General features: G+C 48.4%; 3 protein-coding genes across 6 annotated transcripts in view; 2 read left to right on the top strand and 1 right to left on the bottom strand.

Moving 5' to 3' along the window:
* Positions 1–55: 55 nt before the first annotated feature.
* Positions 56–3,571, bottom strand: LOC142989837 (ankyrin repeat and SOCS box protein 15-like). The gene is made up of 9 exons (XM_076139541.1): positions 3,468–3,571; positions 3,315–3,367; positions 3,076–3,207; positions 2,438–2,602; positions 1,913–2,158; positions 1,523–1,694; positions 742–1,267; positions 496–649; positions 56–263 (listed from the first exon to the last, which is right to left on the bottom strand). Exons 1-9 carry the CDS (start codon positions 3,569–3,571, stop codon positions 82–84), a joined length of 1,734 nt encoding a protein of 577 aa, XP_075995656.1. The 3' UTR covers positions 56–81.
* Positions 3,572–5,009: 1,438 nt separating this feature from the next.
* iqub (IQ motif and ubiquitin domain containing) lies at positions 5,010–9,385 on the top strand. The gene is made up of 13 exons (XM_076137891.1): positions 5,010–5,362; positions 5,455–5,574; positions 5,804–5,938; positions 6,074–6,241; positions 6,326–6,501; positions 6,799–6,954; positions 7,038–7,248; positions 7,476–7,651; positions 7,783–7,953; positions 8,057–8,233; positions 8,383–8,631; positions 8,769–8,954; positions 9,137–9,385. Exons 1-13 carry the CDS (start codon positions 5,143–5,145, stop codon positions 9,239–9,241), a joined length of 2,250 nt encoding a protein of 749 aa, XP_075994006.1. The 5' UTR covers positions 5,010–5,142; the 3' UTR covers positions 9,242–9,385.
* Positions 9,386–10,890: 1,505 nt separating this feature from the next.
* cadps2 (Ca++-dependent secretion activator 2) overlaps positions 10,891–16,897 on the top strand; it is a 55,240-nt gene continuing 49,233 nt past the window's right edge. For 2 of the 4 annotated variants that reach the window (XM_076170917.1, XM_076170912.1), the window contains exons 1-2: positions 10,891–11,491; positions 16,623–16,736. In XM_076170917.1, coding sequence (XP_076027032.1) covers positions 11,132–11,491; positions 16,623–16,736 — 474 coding nt within the window. In that variant the 5' untranslated portion in view covers positions 10,891–11,131. Of the gene's footprint in view, positions 11,492–15,225; positions 15,315–16,622; positions 16,737–16,897 lie in introns of those variants that run through there. The other 2 variants (XM_076170895.1, XM_076170902.1) reach the window with 2 other exon arrangements.

Below are 16,897 nucleotides of genomic sequence, written 5' to 3' on the forward strand. Positions count from 1 at the left end.
ATCAATGATCACATCTGGTGCTCCTTCTTCTCCTTCTTCTGGTTCTTCTTCACCCCTCTTACCATACATTTATAAAGGTTGTCACATGGTGCGCTCAGAGTGATGTGATTGGCTGTAGAGGTCCAGCTCCTGGTACAGGATGAAGCTCCTCAGTCTGGGAGGGAAAAGGTCAGAGTTCATGATCTCTTGGTTGTTGAGTCTCTTCAGGGTCAATCGGCTCCTGATCTCCAGTCTGCACAGATGTCTGAGGGAGCGAGGGCTGCCTGGAGGACAAGGTTCAGAAGATGACTTCAGTTCAGTGAGTCAATACGTTTGCATTCACATCATTAGACTCCCACGTTTCTGGAAGATACAACTACACTCAGGAGTCAAGTTGTAGTAAGTCAGTAACTCAGTAAACATTATGTCCATTCAAACGTTTAACCTGCAAACACTAAAATCATCAGGATTCATCCTCTGGGGACCTAGAGTTGTGTGCGTGAGGGAGAAACTCACAGAGGATTTGGCATATGTCCAACCACTCTGTCTGCTTCTCTAGGATGAGTCTGAGTTTGGAGCAGATGTGGATGTGGTTCACGTAGTCCAGCAGGATCCGAACCACGGCGCCGGACAGATGCATCAGACAGCACAGACTCATGAACTCACAGAACTACAGACAGGAAACACAGAATGGAGGGGAACTTATTTTCCTGTGAATTATTGCTGTGAGTTTAATTTGAATTCGAAAAAGTGGTCGCTCACAGGAATTTTTCCCTCTACATCGTCTGCAGCGTTGAGGGGGTTGTCATGGTAACAATGAAAGCATCTCTCCACCTTGTAGCCGTTGTTGAGCAGCAGCCTCATCATGACCTCGTCCTTCAGGCAGTACTGCAGCGCCGTGGGAAACACTGTGTCGCTCACCACCGTGAAGTAACAGTTCACGTCTGCTTTGGCCACAAGCAGCAGCTTCACAATGTCATAGCGTCCAGACCGAACGGCCACCAGGAGGCAGCAGAGAGGGTCCAGGTCTGTCTTAGCCCCACCACCTAGAAGGACTTTGGTGCAGGCTACATCACCATTAGAGACTGCAAAGTAAAGAGCGCTCTTCCTCATGTCTCTGTAGTTCTCAGAGTTTCTGGTGTTCATGCGATAGTTGACGTCAAAGCCGTTGGCGAGCAGGAGACCCAAGCAGCTGCTCTGGCCTCCCTCTGCAGCAGAATGGACCGGACTCTGACCCGCCTCTTTGATGGCCTTCTTGGTGGTCAAAGGTATCAGCATCTTCAGAGCGCTGCAGTAAAGAAGCAAAGGGTTCAGCCTAGTCTCAGAGTGATACAGGTCCATTGAAAGACCGCAAGACCTGGACTAACTTACAAAAAGACATCAGTGATCAAGATTCTAGACGGCATTTCAGTGTAAATCAAGTATTTCTTCAGACTGAGTTCAGGTTCTGCATTGTACAGAATTCACATTTCTATCCTGATCATGGCTCAGTTTGTCCTGAGGTCATTAAAGGAGTGAGTGTGCAGGAATGTGACTCACTCACTCATAGTGTCCAGCGTAGGCGGCTTTATGGACGGGCAGGTGTCCCGTGGCGCTGGGCAGGTTGGGCTCAGCGCCATTGTCCAGCAGCAGCTGAATGCAGGCGATGTTTCCTGATCCGGCAGCATCCAGCAGGATGCTTTCACCGTTACAAGCCTGAGAGTTCACTCTGCTGCCTGAGGAGCCAGAGAGCAACACTTGGTCTTACAACTTCTGAAGCTTGATTGAAAAGTTCTGGTCTCTTTTTTGTTGAGATAACATCATTTCTCAAGTGTTTATCCACAACAACTAAATTAGTTAATGAAAGCTCAAATGAAATGAAGCTCATCAGACGGTGAGATGTTTGTACAGTCGTTACCTCAGCAGAAGTATCTATCAGATAAGCGGCTCTCACCACAGTTCAGCAGAATCTCGGCGATGCTGACGTGACCGTTCTCGGCGGCCACGGCGAGCGGAGTCACGCCTGTGGCATCTTTCTCGTTGACGCGCCCACCGTTCCTCAGCAGCAGCAGCAGGATTTCCACGCTGCCCACTTTAGCTGCCTCGTGCATGGCTGTCCAGTTCTTACTACAGACCTGCTCCACCCAGGCGCCGTTACAGATCAGTGTGTGCGTCATCTTGTACGAGCCAGCCCTCACCGCTGCCATGTAACAGGAAAGGCACTTAATATACACTCGATGATGAAGGGGACTTCCAGGTTCCCTGAAATAAATAGCATAACCCAGACTGTCCACTGAGTGGCGCTGTAGTATTGAGCAACTGAAACGGACATGAAGAGTGAAGACCTGTGCTGATGCCCCACCACTGTCTTCTTCTACAGGTATATAGAAGTAATAGATATTGCATCAGTTAGCCACAGGTGATCCTAGAGTTACACGCTCTTACTATAGGATCCCCCCCCCGATCACGTCTGTGTTACCCAGCAGCAGCGGTGACTCCTTCTTGCTGTTGGTGCTATGAGGTGAAGCTCCGTGCTCCAGCAGGCTCTTGGCATTCTTCACCAGGTCGGCCTTGACAGCCAGCGTCAGCGCTGTGTCTCCACCCACCGCCGTCCTCTCCTCCAGGCTCACGCCCTGGGCCACAACTGACAAAAACAAAACATGGCAAGGTCACAGGGGTCGACGTCTGTCTGACAGCTAAGATAGGGGGAGGGGGTTTTCAGTTAAATTTGTTGTGCAGGTTGGAGGTGTTGGATGTTGTTGCCAGTCAGCCTGATGGTGGCGCTGTATGTACTGAATGTCAGTGGCGTGAGTGAAACTTCCTGGTGTTGCTGAACTCACACATCTTTCTCTTCTCACCTGTGAGCAGGACCATCCCAATTCCTTTTTCTTGAATTCAGAATTCTTGAATTTCTACCAGTTTAATTATTTGTTGTGTCTTCTCTTACAGGAAACCTCTCAATTATAGCATGATAAAAAATGGATTGTTATTATCTATCTATCCTATAACCCAGGCAAAGATGGCAGTCTGTGTGCAACATCGCAGAGCAGTAGAGAAGACTGAGTAGAATGAGTTTTGGGAAACAGGAAGTTTTGAAATCGTTTGAAATGGACGTACGTGTCAGGATCGTCTCCAGGACTTCCAGGACCGGCTGGGACGCAGCTCTGTGGAGCGGGAACCAGCCACGACTATCTGACTTCCTGAAGGCGAAGGTGTGCCGCAGCATCTGCCTCAGCACCCAAACATCGCCTGAAACCACAGAAGAAGAAGTGCAGAACGAAGCTTTTTACTCTGAACTTAATTCCTGCTTGATGCCTGAAATCTGTCTCCTCTTGGCTCAGAGTGATGTCATCTACCTTGCTCAATAGCAGCCAGGACTCTCAGGTTCTCATCCGTCACCGCATCTAAACTGACAGCACAGCAGGACAGGAGGATCAGCAGAGACTCACACCAGCTGAGACCCTAAACCCCGCCCACTTCCCACTGATCCAAATGTTGATCTTTCTCACCTGGTAGCAGACTTGAGGAAACGGTCCTGGCAGGAATCATGAATGCTGAGCTGGACGATGAAGTCAGTGACCTCGTCCTCACTCAGGTCCTCAGATGTATCCATCCCTGTTCTGACAGCAGAGGCGTGAGTCACACACACACACACACACACATACACACACACACACACACACACACACACACACACACACACATTACACTCTGCTGATCAGAAGTCATTCATCAGTTTTAGATTAATTACCTACAATCATTTACATTTACTCTATGTATCTAATGATGTCATCATCATGTGGTAAAGCCCAGACGGGAAACATTACTTATCATGAGAACATAAATCATGCATTGATAAATATCACCTGTAATACATTTATAATGGTTCATTCTCAAAAAATATATGCAAAAAATCAATCAAATATAATGTCAGGGAGTTTTGAGATTTTCTGATTTCTTGAATCAAACTTTGTTTCTTGTATTTTTACTGACTTCTCACATATTTTTCTTTTATTTACGCGATTATCCTTCAAGTTGAGAATCATGGAAGTTTTTTCAAGATTTTAGAATTTTTATTCTCCAACCAAGACCTTTGTAGAAAGAAGCAGATGTTTGATCTTAGAGGTTAAGAGGCAGCGAGCTCCTGACAGTGAAGCAGCAGTAAAGGTCTGACCTGTGGAGGTCTCTTACCTGTGAGGTGCAGCCGACGCTGGCTGATCTTAGACAGAGATCTCTTTTATGTGTGTGAGTGTGTGTGTGTGTGGAGGACCAAAGGCCTCCTGCAGGGTAAATATAGCCCCGTAGGCCTGCCATTGTGTGGGCTAAGCTGGCTCTCTGCGGGGCTTAGGCCAGGCTCAACCCACCCAGACACACACACACACACACACACACACTTTGACCTCTATTCTCTTGTGGAAACTGATGGGGTCGATTTTTTCCCATCTTGTCTGTCCTCATTTTTTGAGGGTGTTCAGTGTAAAAGCAATTCATAGAGAATTTTTGCAATGAAAGTTCTTAAGTTCTTCACTTAGTCCAGAGGGAATCCATCACCTTAACTCTGTCTGCATGTGTGTTGTTGTTCTGAGCTCATGCTGAGTCTGGAGCGTTCACACTGAAGAGTGATCAGCTCCTCTTGATTTAACAGCAGAAACATGTGTTTGTATCTTCACTCTTAATTTATCAATCAACCCTTTTTGTCCTGAGTCTGAAAAGGATGTGAACCAATCAGCCGACCATCTCTGAACACACACCTGTGTGTGTGAGATCTGAGTGGATCCAGCAGCAGATTAGAGGAGCTTTGGAGGAGCCACAGAGTCTGAAGCTCCGAAATAGCAGCACACAGCTGAGCGCAGACAATCTATAGAATCTATAGAATCTATAGAATCAGAGCAGAACATTGTCTGTCTGTCTGCCGGTCTGTCTGTCTGTCTGCCTTGCGTGGTTGCCATGGCAGCGTGTAAACAGCTGCACTGCAGGAAGTGAAAGACGCTCCGTGCTAGCAGACTTTCTAAACTCTAAATGTCACAATCGCAGACGAGCGGACTGAAGTGTTGAAGCTTCCGGGCAGACGGCGTCTCGACTGCTGCGTCTCGCCGCTGTTTGTGTTTGTTTCACGGCACTTTAGTTCGATAACTTTACCTGAGCGGACTGGAAGTTAGCATTAGCTGCTTAGCCAAAGCTTACATGTCGCGGCGAAGTGAAAAAGAGGAGAAGGAGGAGGTGAAAGAAAGAGAGAAGCTCAGCACGGTGGAGAGGCGAGGAGCGGAGAGCCTGATGGAGCAGGTGGACAAGGACGCAGAGGAAACGGAGGACATAGCTGGAGATACCGCGGAAAAGCCACCAGGGGGCGACAGAGAGGCAGGGGGAGACGGAGAGGAGCCGCATGGAGACAAACCGAACCCAGGTGAGACAAGTCCAGGTGAGACCAGAGCCAGAGGAGACATGACATGAGTTTTGCTGTGCCATATAGACAAAGGCTGTATTCGGTGTGTGCAGATGTGGTGGAGGAAGCTGAGACTCAGGCGGACCTGTGGGACGATGGCGAGCAGCAGGAGGAGGAGGAGGAGGAGGAGCCGCCTGTGAAAGCAGACGACCTGGGAAACGTGACAGCAACAGGTGCCTGCATGAGTGTATACGTTTATTAGTACTTCACTGTGCCGTCAGAAGGGGGCGCTGCATCTCTGGACCAGCATGAGACCACGAGACATAAACACACACACGCACACTGACACGAAAGCACAAAACACTGTTGAATGAATGCTAGTTGATACAGAACGCCGTATCTTCAGCTGTTTGTCCACCTGTCTGTCTCATTTCATTCCTCTGACGCTGTGATTGGTTGCAGTGAAGGTGGTCCTGGTGCCAGAGGGTCAGGTGATGACGGTGGCCTTTGCCATCGGCCTCAGCATGCAGGAACTGAAGCGTCACTTCTCCTCCGAGCTCAGGGTGCCACAGGAGGTGCTGCAGGTCTCTCTGGATGGTACGGCTCTCTGCTTACCTAAAGGCTGTGGCTCCTGAAGCGTCGTGGTTCAGCACTCGGCTGCTCTGAGTCTGTGTGGTTTAAGGATCTCTCTGATTGGTCAGCAGGACTCAGTCGGCTCTAATCTTGTTTCAGGCCGGGCTCTGGAGGAGCAGCAGAGCCTGATGGACCTCGGTGCCCGGCCACACGGCTCCATCCGCCTGGAGATGAGCTCCACCCACCCGAGCGACCACCCGCTCCGCCCCCTGCGACCTCCAGAGCACGACAACATGCCCGACGTCATCACTGTCCGAGTTCAAACAGGCAAATGACCTTAATGCTACACTTCCTGGATGGAAACATTATTAATGAAACAGGATGAAGTGAATCTGCCTCTCTGACATCCAGGTAAAGGAGACTTCCAGGAGGTGGTGGTGGAGATCGAGCGTCCTCCTCAGCAGAAGGCCTTCCTGGGGGGCTTCAGACACCGTCTGACGGGGGCGGAGTACCACCACGCTGCCACACAGACCCCACCAAAGAGACGACCTCACAGAGGCGTGGTCGCCTTCAGCCGTGACACACAGGTATGTAGTGCTAACACACAATGATGAGTCTGAACTCTGAATGAGTGTGACGGTGTCTGTGTGTGTAGATGTTTGTGCTTCTCCTCAGGTCTGTAGGTCTCTAATGGACCCTAATGGATCCATGAACATGTTTTAGAGCCTCTAAAGCTCCTCTACATGAAGAGAGAAGTTTAGTTAGATACTAATGTGACCTCTAACCTTTGACCCTGAACCCTCTGTATGCTCTCTCTCTCTCTCTGTGTCTCTGTCTCTCTGTCTCTCTCTCTCTCTCTCTCTGTCTCTCTCTCTCTCTCCCAGACAGTACAGGACAGCTCTCAGTCTCAGCAGAGTCCCGTCAGTGTTTCTACACAGATGACAGGGATCGGCTGCTACATCTCCTGTGTGAACGACAAGCTGGTCGCCCCTGGCAACTACATTACAGCAGACGCATATCACAGTAGAAGACTTAGAGCTGTGAGTGACCTGTGTGTGTCTGTTTGTGTTCTTTTGCAAAAGTCTTCCCTCCGCTGTGGTGACCCAGCTTCTTTCCTGTGCAGGCGATCCGTTTGCAGGCGTGGGCCCGGCGCTGGCTGGCGCGGCGGGCGGTGGATCAGCTGAGGAGTCGCCGGGACGTGCGGCTGGCCTGGATGGACATGCAGGAGAGGAGGAGGAAGGAGGAGAAGGAGGAGCAGCTCAGAGACCGACAGCGCCGCTGGATGAACCCTCGCAGCAGAGAGGACTTCAACCTGTTGTACCACGCTCTGGAGAGTAAGCTGGAGGGGCGGGGCCAATGACTGTGTTAGGGGGCGGGGTTTAGGAATCATCTTTCAATCACTACAAACTGGGATTCAACTGGGATTTGACTTGGGTTTAGTAAATCTGAGTCTTTAAAGCATTTATATACACATATATGACAAACAGTCAGTGGTGTACAAACATCAAGCTAAGCTCTGTGTGGAGTGTGTGACAGTAACGCCTCTGCTGTGTTTGTATAGAGTGGCGGCTTGAGGAGGAGCAGCAGATCAATGTCTCCCTGCGTGGAGCTGAGAGGAAGGCGGCGCTCTGCTCCCTGCTAGAGCAGGAAACAGAGCTTATCGCTACCATCGGACGCCATCACATCATCGCCCAGAATGAAAACTATGACAAGGCCATTGAGAAATTCCTGAACAAGGTCAGAAGTCGCTGGCCGACACTGAGAGCATCTGTAGCTTCTGATATGTGTCCTAACAGTAGGATCAATAGTGACACTTCAGTAGCTGTTGTAGTGTCAGTAGTAGTACTGTTGTTGTTGTTGTGTGTCAGTGTGCAGGTCCTCATCAGTGGCGAGCAGCAAACAATAGGAAGATTGAGGTGGAGAGTGAACACACCATCAGAGCCAGAGCGCTCCGAGATCTCTACTACGACGTCAACGCGTCCTCCATCAGCCGAGAGCAACGGACCGACATCCTGACCGCACTCAAACACACCACACAGGTGACAACAAACACCTGTCCTGACTGCGCTCAAACGCACCGCAAAGGTGACAACAAACACACGTCCTGACTGCACTCAAAAGGTCTGTTACCTGATTGGACAGGAGCATCAAAGCCAGCTGAGCAGGGACCTGGTGGAGCTGATTGACAGAGAGGTTGACCTGATGACCCGGGGGGTGAAGCCGACGAGTCTGCAGGGTCTGAGGAAGAGGATCTCCACACTCTTCCTCCAGCTCATCAAAACTCCAGCCTTTAACCCTGAGGCGTCCAGGCTGCTGAAGGTAAACATGTGACTTATGTTTACCTGCTGTGTGTTCAGACCTCTGACCAAACGACACAAGGAAAGATTTACAATATCAAAGATATTTCTCATCTCTATGTCTGTGTGTTAATATTGTTCTTATATTTTCATTCATCCCATTTCTGGTAGGTTCCCCAGAATCCCTCCCAGCTGAAGAACAACATTTTCTTCTGCCGTGGTTGCCATCGTTACCTGACATCGGCTGACTTCAACCCGAGCTCGGGTGCGCGCACTGGGGGGCGCTGCCGGGACTGCAGTGTCACAGAAAACATCGCCCGACATCGTGATGACTTCTTCTGCTACCGCAACATCCTGAAGGAGCTGAGAGCCAACGAGCTGAAGCTCAACCAGGACGCCAAGATTCCCTTCCTGCTGCAGGCGAGCTGCCACACACTACCACCGGGGGCGCTGTGTTCACTCCCATTCCTCTGTTGATTACACAGTGACTCTCACAAAATATATGCCAAACACATTTTCAACCAAATTTGTTTTGTCTGAACTCTGTTTTCACTCAGGAGGAGGACGTGCGTTACCTGGTGGAGGTGGTGTGGGCGTCCCGCTCGGCCCTCAGCGGCTGTGATGACCTCTACCAGTTGGTGCTGGTCCGCTGGGAGCGTCTCCAGGACTGGAGCCCCTGGAACTGTGTCCTTCTGTCCAAGGAAGAAGCCTCGGCCCACCTGGAGGTGGAAGACGTCAAGCAGGTCTGTCCATGTCCACCTGCACTCTGTTGTGACGGGACAGGAAGTCAGACTCGACATCACACACTCCATTCATCATGATTGCTACATCAGTTATAGTGTATACATGCTGACTTACATTGGGAGTGTGTGTGTGTGTGTGTGTGTGTGTGTGTGTGTCTCTCTTTGTGTGCGTGTGTGTGTAGGTTTATGAGGACACGTTCACCTGCAGTGTGGAACATAAACACACACTGGCTGTGAGACACTTCCATCAGATCCCCGCCATGGCCGATCACCTGAACAATCTGTAGTATCACCGCAGCAACAGAGAAGTCTCCCCGTCGCCACGACAGCCTGAGCTGGTAAAGAAGTTGCCATGGAACTCCTTTGGAGGAAGACTTTCATTCTTCCTGTCCCTCTGCTTCCCCGTGCTCTCACTCTGAGTCTCTACAAACAAGGAGAACATGGATAGTAATCAATCTAATAGTAATCAAGAATGTAAAGTGAAACCAATCTATTGCAGAGCTCTGAGCTGCTTGGTCAAGAGACGTTTGTTGATGTGAAATTGGCCGTTACAAATATATTTGATTTGTTTTGTTGCTGTGGAAATCTTGAATGAGTTTGAATCTTGAAACGCAGCAAACAAACACTGCCATCTAGTGGCCTCAGCCACACTCACTGAACCCTCTGCAGCGGTCCATTCATCCACACACACCCACACACACTGATATCCCACCACAGTGTGAGCCTGGCAGTCACAGAATGGATCACATTGGGATCAGCGTTATTTTATTCCCACCGGAATTTCAACGACAACGATGGGATCGGTCACATTGGTTCAACATGTCGCTCTCCGTCTCTCTCTGTCTCTCTCTGTCTCTCTCTCACTCTGTCTCTCTCCTCTCTGTCTATCACTCTGCCTCTCCCGCTCTCTCTCCCAGACAGAGATCATGCATTGGAGGAGATGCATCACTGTATCTGTACATGGTGACTGTGAATGAACAACCAGTGTGGAAGAAGCCCCCCCTCTTTTATTCTGAAAGCTCGACTGGAATTATTTTTACTTCACCGAACAACAATCCTCATGGCACAAAACCAAAGACAACAGGTGACACAAGAAAGAAAAAGAAAAGAAATATATATATAGAGAGAGAGTGTTAATCTCTGTGATGATTTCTCTTAAACCTGCTGAGGTTCTGAAGGCTCCCAGAGGTCACTGCAGGTCAGCTTTGACCTTTCTGTGAGAGAATAACACAAACCCCTGCTTAACTTTATGAAAAGATGTTTGAACACTGTCATTCTTTGACATTTTTGGACTGACGGACATGGCATTTGACTGGCTAAGCAAAAGCTAAACCACATTTAATTTTCTTAACAAATTCAATGAAACTGGTTATACAGTAAATGAAGGCACAGAGACTTTCATGGTTGTTAACTTCAAATGAAGGACGAAGAGACAACATGTTGTCCACCAATAGACACTTGACATTTGACTGAAACAAACTTGGCTTTCAAGGGTTAGGGTGAATGTGTGAAGGTGTGTAACGGTGCATCAGAAGTAACGCCATCTAGAGGCCATTTAACATAAGTGACAACATCACAGCTGAAAGCATTGAGAGAGAAACTAAAACACATGACATAATAATGACATTTATGATAATAATGTTTGTGCCCATCATATAAAACAATCCTACATACATGGGTTCTTATACATATATACATATAACTTATATCTTTATATAACATCAGTGCTAAAGTTACAAACGTAAGTACACAATGTTTTGTCACATGACACTTTTGTTTGTACTTTCTGCTTGCTACCATCTGGAAATCAGTGTACCCTGACGATGCTGACCTTTGGTGCTGTTGCCGTGGTTACGGGTTCAGACAGTCACAGGTCGCTCACCTGTATGCGCTCGCGCGCTGCAGCCAGCAGCGGCGCTCGCGCGCACTTCTCTCCGGTGTGAAGGAACGAAACGCTCGCGACCGCACAACTTCCAAATATTTGCCGTCAAACTCCGGAAACAGCCACGGTTCTGTGTGCGGTCGCGCCTCCGAACGCCACCGAGCGCCGCAGCTGGAGAGACCGCGGGCCGGTGAAGTGTAGCGACCGTGAACGCCACGTCGACTAAGACAAACTACAAGAAAGAGACTTTTCCGTTTCCCCCGCGGTGTGAACCCGAGTCAGCACACCGTGAGCCATGCTGGACCCGTCCTCCAGCGAGGACACTGGCGGAGAGTCCGACCCGCAGGTGGTTGAGGATCCGCCGAGGAAAGCCGCTGCCTGCTCGACAAGAAAACGGGGGAGCGGCAGCAGGAAGGGCGGCCAGCAGAAGCAGCAGCAGGAGCAGCAGCCCGCCGCACCTGTTGGAGCTGCGGGGAACGGAGCGAAAGACGGAGAAGTTCCAGGTGAAGATGAGGAGAAGAAGGAGCAGGAGCGGATCGAGAAGGAGGAAGAGGAGCGAAAAATAAACCTGCAGATTTACGTGTTCGTCCTCCGGTGTATCGCTTACCCGTTCAACGCCAAACAGCCCACCGACATGGCGCGCAGGCAGCAGAAGGTGAGTGAAGCTCCGGCACCTGCTGACACTCACTTACAAGGTTCTTACTCTGGTTGACAACTTAATGGACAAACACGTAAGTGGAGACTCAGATACTCTGATGTTCTGATGGTCTCCTGTTCTGATGGTCTGATGTTCTGATGGTCAGGTCGTCAGATGTTCTGCTGGTCTGATGGTCAGTTGACAGAAACCTCACACTGACCTTCACTGTTTACATGAAGAGAACGCAAACAAGAATACACCTTCAAAGATGTTATGTTCCCCATGCAAAAATATTTATAAAAGTTTTTCCTAATAATAATTCAACTCAGACTTAATGCTAAAATACGTAGGCTCAGAACTTTTCAGTCAGCACTTCTATTCATAAACAGTTTTATGTTGAGTCACTTGGTTTCATGATACTGGATGTGATTTTGCTTCTGTGGAGGCAATGAGATTCAGATTAGGTTTGTGAACGGAGGGTTGAGTGATAAGTAGTGAGCCTGTAGATCTGACTTGTGAGAAACTTGGCTCATAACTTATCAGTCAAGCCAATTTTAACAATTCCAAGTCAGTTTTGTTTTGAGTCATTTTGTCTAATGGCATGTCGTGTAATGATAGTCTTGTGCTGATCTATTCAGATTCTGATTGTGGATTGATTGATAAGTACTGAGCCTGAGCGGTGAGCATTGTGACATTGTTGAATTCCTAAGCTCAGTGATTATAACTTAAAATTGCAGAGGAACCCAAGGCGCTGTTAGTTGGACAACAGAGACAAGCGCGAACAAAGTGCTGAGATTCTGGATTTCCTGGCTGCTCTCTGTGATTGAAGCTGTTAAATATATTGACCTGATTTGTCCACTCTGACTTTCACCTCTTCACAAAAAAAAAAAAAAAAGCTTGAGCTGGAATCCCTTTATCCTCAGATGATGACATCATCTCAGGTTTGGAGAATTTTTTGATGAAAAAGCTGCGGCATCATTGGCTGAAGGAGATAATGATGTAATCTGAAGAAGTGAAACACATCTGAGCCGAGGAGCCAGGAGCCTCTGTTAGGTAGAGTGAAATAATGAGCATCACAAGTGAAACCAGCTTTACTGCTTCTGCTGTTTCCTTGTTTACATACTGAGGATGACGGAGTGACGGCAGCACTTTTCTGTCAGCTTTTCTGTCTGTTTTTGAAACAAGAGTCTAAAGTCATCTTTGTAATGTCATCTATCATTGATTTGATGCGACTTGTAAACAACAAGTGTGTCTCTCAATTCAGTGAGATGCTGATCATGATGCACACACATGCCAAATAGTAACAACCTGTGATTTGTGGTGTGTGTGTGTGTGTGTGTGTGTGTGTGTGTGTGTGTGTGTGTGTGTGTGTGTGTGTGTGTGTGTGTGTGTGTGTGTGTGTGTGTGTGTGTGTGTGTGTGTGTGTTTGTGTGTGTGTGTGGCAGAGTTAGGCTAAGGTTAGACAGCGGTGGATCCTCTTCATGGCTGTTTTCGCGTTTTCCTCTCGAACAATCACCGACACATTCTCACTTGTTTGGAAGTCCATGTAAAAGCTGTGGATTTCTATGCTGCAGCATTAAGGCTCCTTGGACCTGCATCAGTGTGTGAGTGGTCAATGTAAAGATCTATGAGTACATAATGTTTCCATGAAGCTCATCAAGCTGTGTCTGAAGCCCAGAATCTTCAACACCCAGAAAACGTTCAGCACCGTAGAATTTTCCAGTTTTTAAACGTCAGATTGAAACCGGTCTTAATATTTGTGAGACCCAATTCGCAAATAGAGAAATACCATGGTAACGGCGACCTCAACTGGCCTGCAGAGGAAAGGACTCATTCATAAATCTGCTTTATGAATGAGATGTTTACAGATCACTGGAGATGTTTCAGATGAACTTTGGAGGAGCAGGCAGGCAAACTTAGACTTCACCAAAAACCTTCACAGTATTGTTGATTTTTCAAGGGTTTTCATATTTATTCTCCTATTTTAAGAGTGTTTACTTCTAACTGGGACTCACACTGGAGTATTTTGTCTGGATTTGTGTTGAGGAAACTCCTCGCCTCCTCTTCTTCTCTGCCGCTCTCCGGTCTTCCCCCGGTGTTTGTGTGTTTCTGTCTGCTCGATGCTGAAGAGGGAAACCAGCAGTGAAGCACCCACGCTGCTAATCCCCTGACAGCCCTTCATCACCCAAACAAGAGAAGGAATCATCTTCCTCCATGATTTCTGGTGCTGAGGAGGCTTCCAGTGGGTGGTGGGGGAGATGTTTGGCCTTTCTTTTGCTGGCGGCGACTTCCGTCCTCCTTTGTCATCGCTGTCAGTTTGCCTCACTGAGATGCAGCTTTTTTGTCCAGGTTATGTAACTCTCTCCTCCTCCTCTTCCTCCCCGTCTCCTCTCAGACATCTCAGCAGGTTTTCTGACTGTGGTAAAGATGATAAGACGGTGGGTGAATCAGAAGGAGCCTGAGGCGGAGTTGAGCGAGCTGACATAGTGTACTCCATACTGCAGTGCAGTGTAGTGGTACAGTGCAGTAGTGCAGTGCAGTAGTAGTTCCTCATTACCTTAGTTAAAAGTCCTGTGGTGATCACGACGGTGGTTTGATACAATGTATTAATTCTCCAGTGATGGTGACAGAAGTAACAGGAAGGACATTCATCCGTATTTGACTGCTAATAGTAAAAGTAATTAAGTAAATAATAACTAAACTTTACAGACTTTAGTGCTGATGGTTCACTTTGGCTCAGACTTCAGTATAGGAACTAAAGTAGATCTGCCATTTACGGGTCCTCCTCATCAAGATGCTTCCTGCGCTCTGATTGGCTCTCAGGCGTCGTTTGCTGAGGGATATTTGCTCCATGTTCCATCTCTGTAGTTTCAAAATAAAGTTTTAGTCCACGATCAGATTTACAGCAAGTCCCAACTGGTGATTCCAGAGCGGGTGGGTGGGTGGACTTCATACGGTCCTCTGGTGCTGTGACAGAACGTAAACAAACACTGAGTATGTGTGTTGCCCCGGAGACTGATGATTTTTTGTTGTCATAAATAAACATTTGTCATCATGTTTGTCAGGCGGATCAGCTTTGGTTTCGCTCGGTGCTCCGGTTCGGTAATGAAGCCCCTCGAGTCTCCACTGCCGCTTGCAAAGCCACCTGGGATATTTGTCTCCGCTGTGGTGTGACGATGTTGTGCAGTAAAATGAGTAAAAAAGACAAATAGCTGAAGTTGGCTGAGTCACAGCTGGGAGGCTCAGGGGACCCTCCTGGTCTTCAGTATGGACTCTGAGACCCTCCTGGTCTTCAGTATGGACTCTGAGACCCTCCTGGTCTTCAGTCTGGACTCTGAGACCCTCCTGGTCTTCAGTATGGACTCTGAGACCCTCTTGGTCTTTTTAGTCTGGACTCTGAGATCCTCCTCGTCTTCAGTATGGACTCTGAGACCCTCCTGGTCTTCAGTATGGACTCTGAGACCCTCCTGGTCTTCAGTCTGGACTCTGAGACCCTCCTGGTCTTCAGTATGAGCATGATACATTGTGTTATTGCAGTATGTGTTGCCTCGTTCTTCAGAGGGTTGAGTTGGGAGATGGAATACTGGGCGTCCTTTCTCTGCAGGATGTGTTTGAACACAATACCAGGAAGCAGCTAAGAGAAAGTCCCCGTCTGACGCTCCAGCCTCTCTCCTGATAGGTCAGACAGATTCCTTAGTCTGAGCCAGCAACATGTTTAAATGTGTGAGCACTGCCTCGATGTGCGGGTTCCACATGATAGGAGACAGAGTGAGCTCAGAATGTCCCAGTCAGAGCTTGATGCTCTGCTGAAGGCTCTATAGAGGGGAGGGACTTCCTCTGGGTAAGGACAGTAACTAGCTGTTGTCCAGTGCTACATTGCCACTCGGTGGACAGTCTTGGTTCTGGTCTATAACCATCAGATCATCGTTTAGTGTTAATATTAATCTTTTATGTTTTGTTACCAGCTACGCTTGGATACTTCACAGAGAAGCTGCAATTCTTTATATTAGTCTTTTCCTTCGTTTATTTTTTCTGTTCTTTCCTTCAGGAGGTGAAAGTTATGGTGTTTTTTCAGTGGGTCAGGGTCAAAGGTCAGCTGGCCTGAGTGTTTATAAAGGGAGGAGGAGCACATGTTTGTCTTTAGGGAGTGACCTCGCTCGGCCACCAGATGAGACACCAGCAGTGACTCCAGCTGGGAGCAGCTGTCACTCTCTGTTCTGCAGAAGCTGAGGATGGCGGCGGTGTTGTCCAGGTCCATTTCCTCCTCACTCATACAGATTCCAGGCTGCAGGGGGCACCGGTCTATTCCTCTATCAGCCTGCAGTGTTGCTTCTCACTGCTGATGAGTTTTGTCACTTTGACACTTTGTTGACGATTGGTTTGTTATGGTTATTGACAGTTTGACGGCTCCTGTGATTGGCTGTCTGCTGTGTTTATGTCTGAGGCACTGAGGGAGCCAATATCAACTTTTGATCTGCGTCACTTCATCTTTACTTTGGTAATCGCCTCCCTTGCTCTGTGTGATTAAGTTTAAGTTTTAATCCAAGAGCAATCAGCTTTGTTCTCTCTCACACACACACACACTCTCTCTCTCTCTCTCTCTCTCTCTGCTGTGTAACATTGGTGTAACTTTCTTAGGGTAATAACGTGTTTTTAGTTTGAACCTGCTAAGTGTTAAGTTGTAACTCCTCCCCCTATGGCTCAGATGCAGTGCTTCCTCTGTGTTTTGGGAGGAAGCTGGGAGCAGGAGATAAGTGGTTGCCGTAGGAAATTGGTGCTTTGATTCCCATAATGCATTTGTTGCAACCAGCTGTTTAATTTCCACTCCAATCTGCCGCCGCCTCATACATGTGCAGCTTCTGTAGTTTGAGAGGAAACTGACAGCTGCAGCAGGAAGCAGCAGGAAGCAGCAGGAAGCAGCAGGAAGCAGCAGGAAGCAGCAGGAAGCAGGAGCGCCGACATTTCCAGGATGGATTCACTGCGACTCCAGGGAATCCCTCATTATCTCACTCATTCTTGTCCTTTAGCCTCGTGTTCGGTGTCTCTGCTCTGTTACCTCCAGATCAGCTGACCGCTGTCAGGGTCACTAAAGTTCATCTGCTCTGCTTCATTCTCTCATCCTCACATCTCTCTCTTCTCTCTCTCTCAGGTGAATAAGCAGCAGTTGCAGGCGGTGAAGGAACGTTTTCTCGCTTTCCTCAACGGGGAAACTCAGATTGTGGCAGATGAAGCTTTCTGCAACGCCGTGCGGAGCTACCAGGAGGTGAGAATCCGTCCCAGCTTCACATGTTGTACTGAGTGTACACATGTGGCTTCATGGTCACATTACACTGAACCATCACCACATTTTCTCAACTTCAAGGGAAGGGGGAGGCGCTGGAGGAAGCCCCGCCCATTTATCATGTTTGTGCTTCAGCTTTTTAT

This window comes from Genypterus blacodes, unplaced genomic scaffold (assembly GCF_046128005.1).
Source record: "Genypterus blacodes isolate CSIRO-AG114 ecotype Tasmania unplaced genomic scaffold, CSIRO-AGI_Gbla_v1 ptg000015l_1, whole genome shotgun sequence".
Lineage (NCBI taxonomy): Eukaryota > Metazoa > Chordata > Actinopteri > Ophidiiformes > Ophidiidae > Genypterus > Genypterus blacodes.

Coding starts and splice junctions, on each gene's coding strand:
- iqub (XM_076137891.1), top strand. CDS start 5,143: ATGTCGCGGCGAAGTGAAAAAGAGGAGAAGGAGGAGGTGAAAGAAAGA. Junction 5,575..5,803: donor GGGAAACGTGACAGCAACAG/GTGCCTGCATGA, acceptor GATTGGTTGCAG/TGAAGGTGGTCCTGGTGCCA. Junction 6,242..6,325: donor CACTGTCCGAGTTCAAACAG/GCAAATGACCTT, acceptor TCTGACATCCAG/GTAAAGGAGACTTCCAGGAG.
- LOC142989837 (XM_076139541.1), bottom strand. CDS start 3,571: ATGGATACATCTGAGGACCTGAGTGAGGACGAGGTCACTGACTTCATC. Junction 2,603..3,075: donor CCTGGAGACGATCCTGACAC/GTACGTCCATTT, acceptor TGTTTTTGTCAG/TTGTGGCCCAGGGCGTGAGC. Junction 264..495: donor GGACATATGCCAAATCCTCT/GTGAGTTTCTCC, acceptor CTTGTCCTCCAG/GCAGCCCTCGCTCCCTCAGA.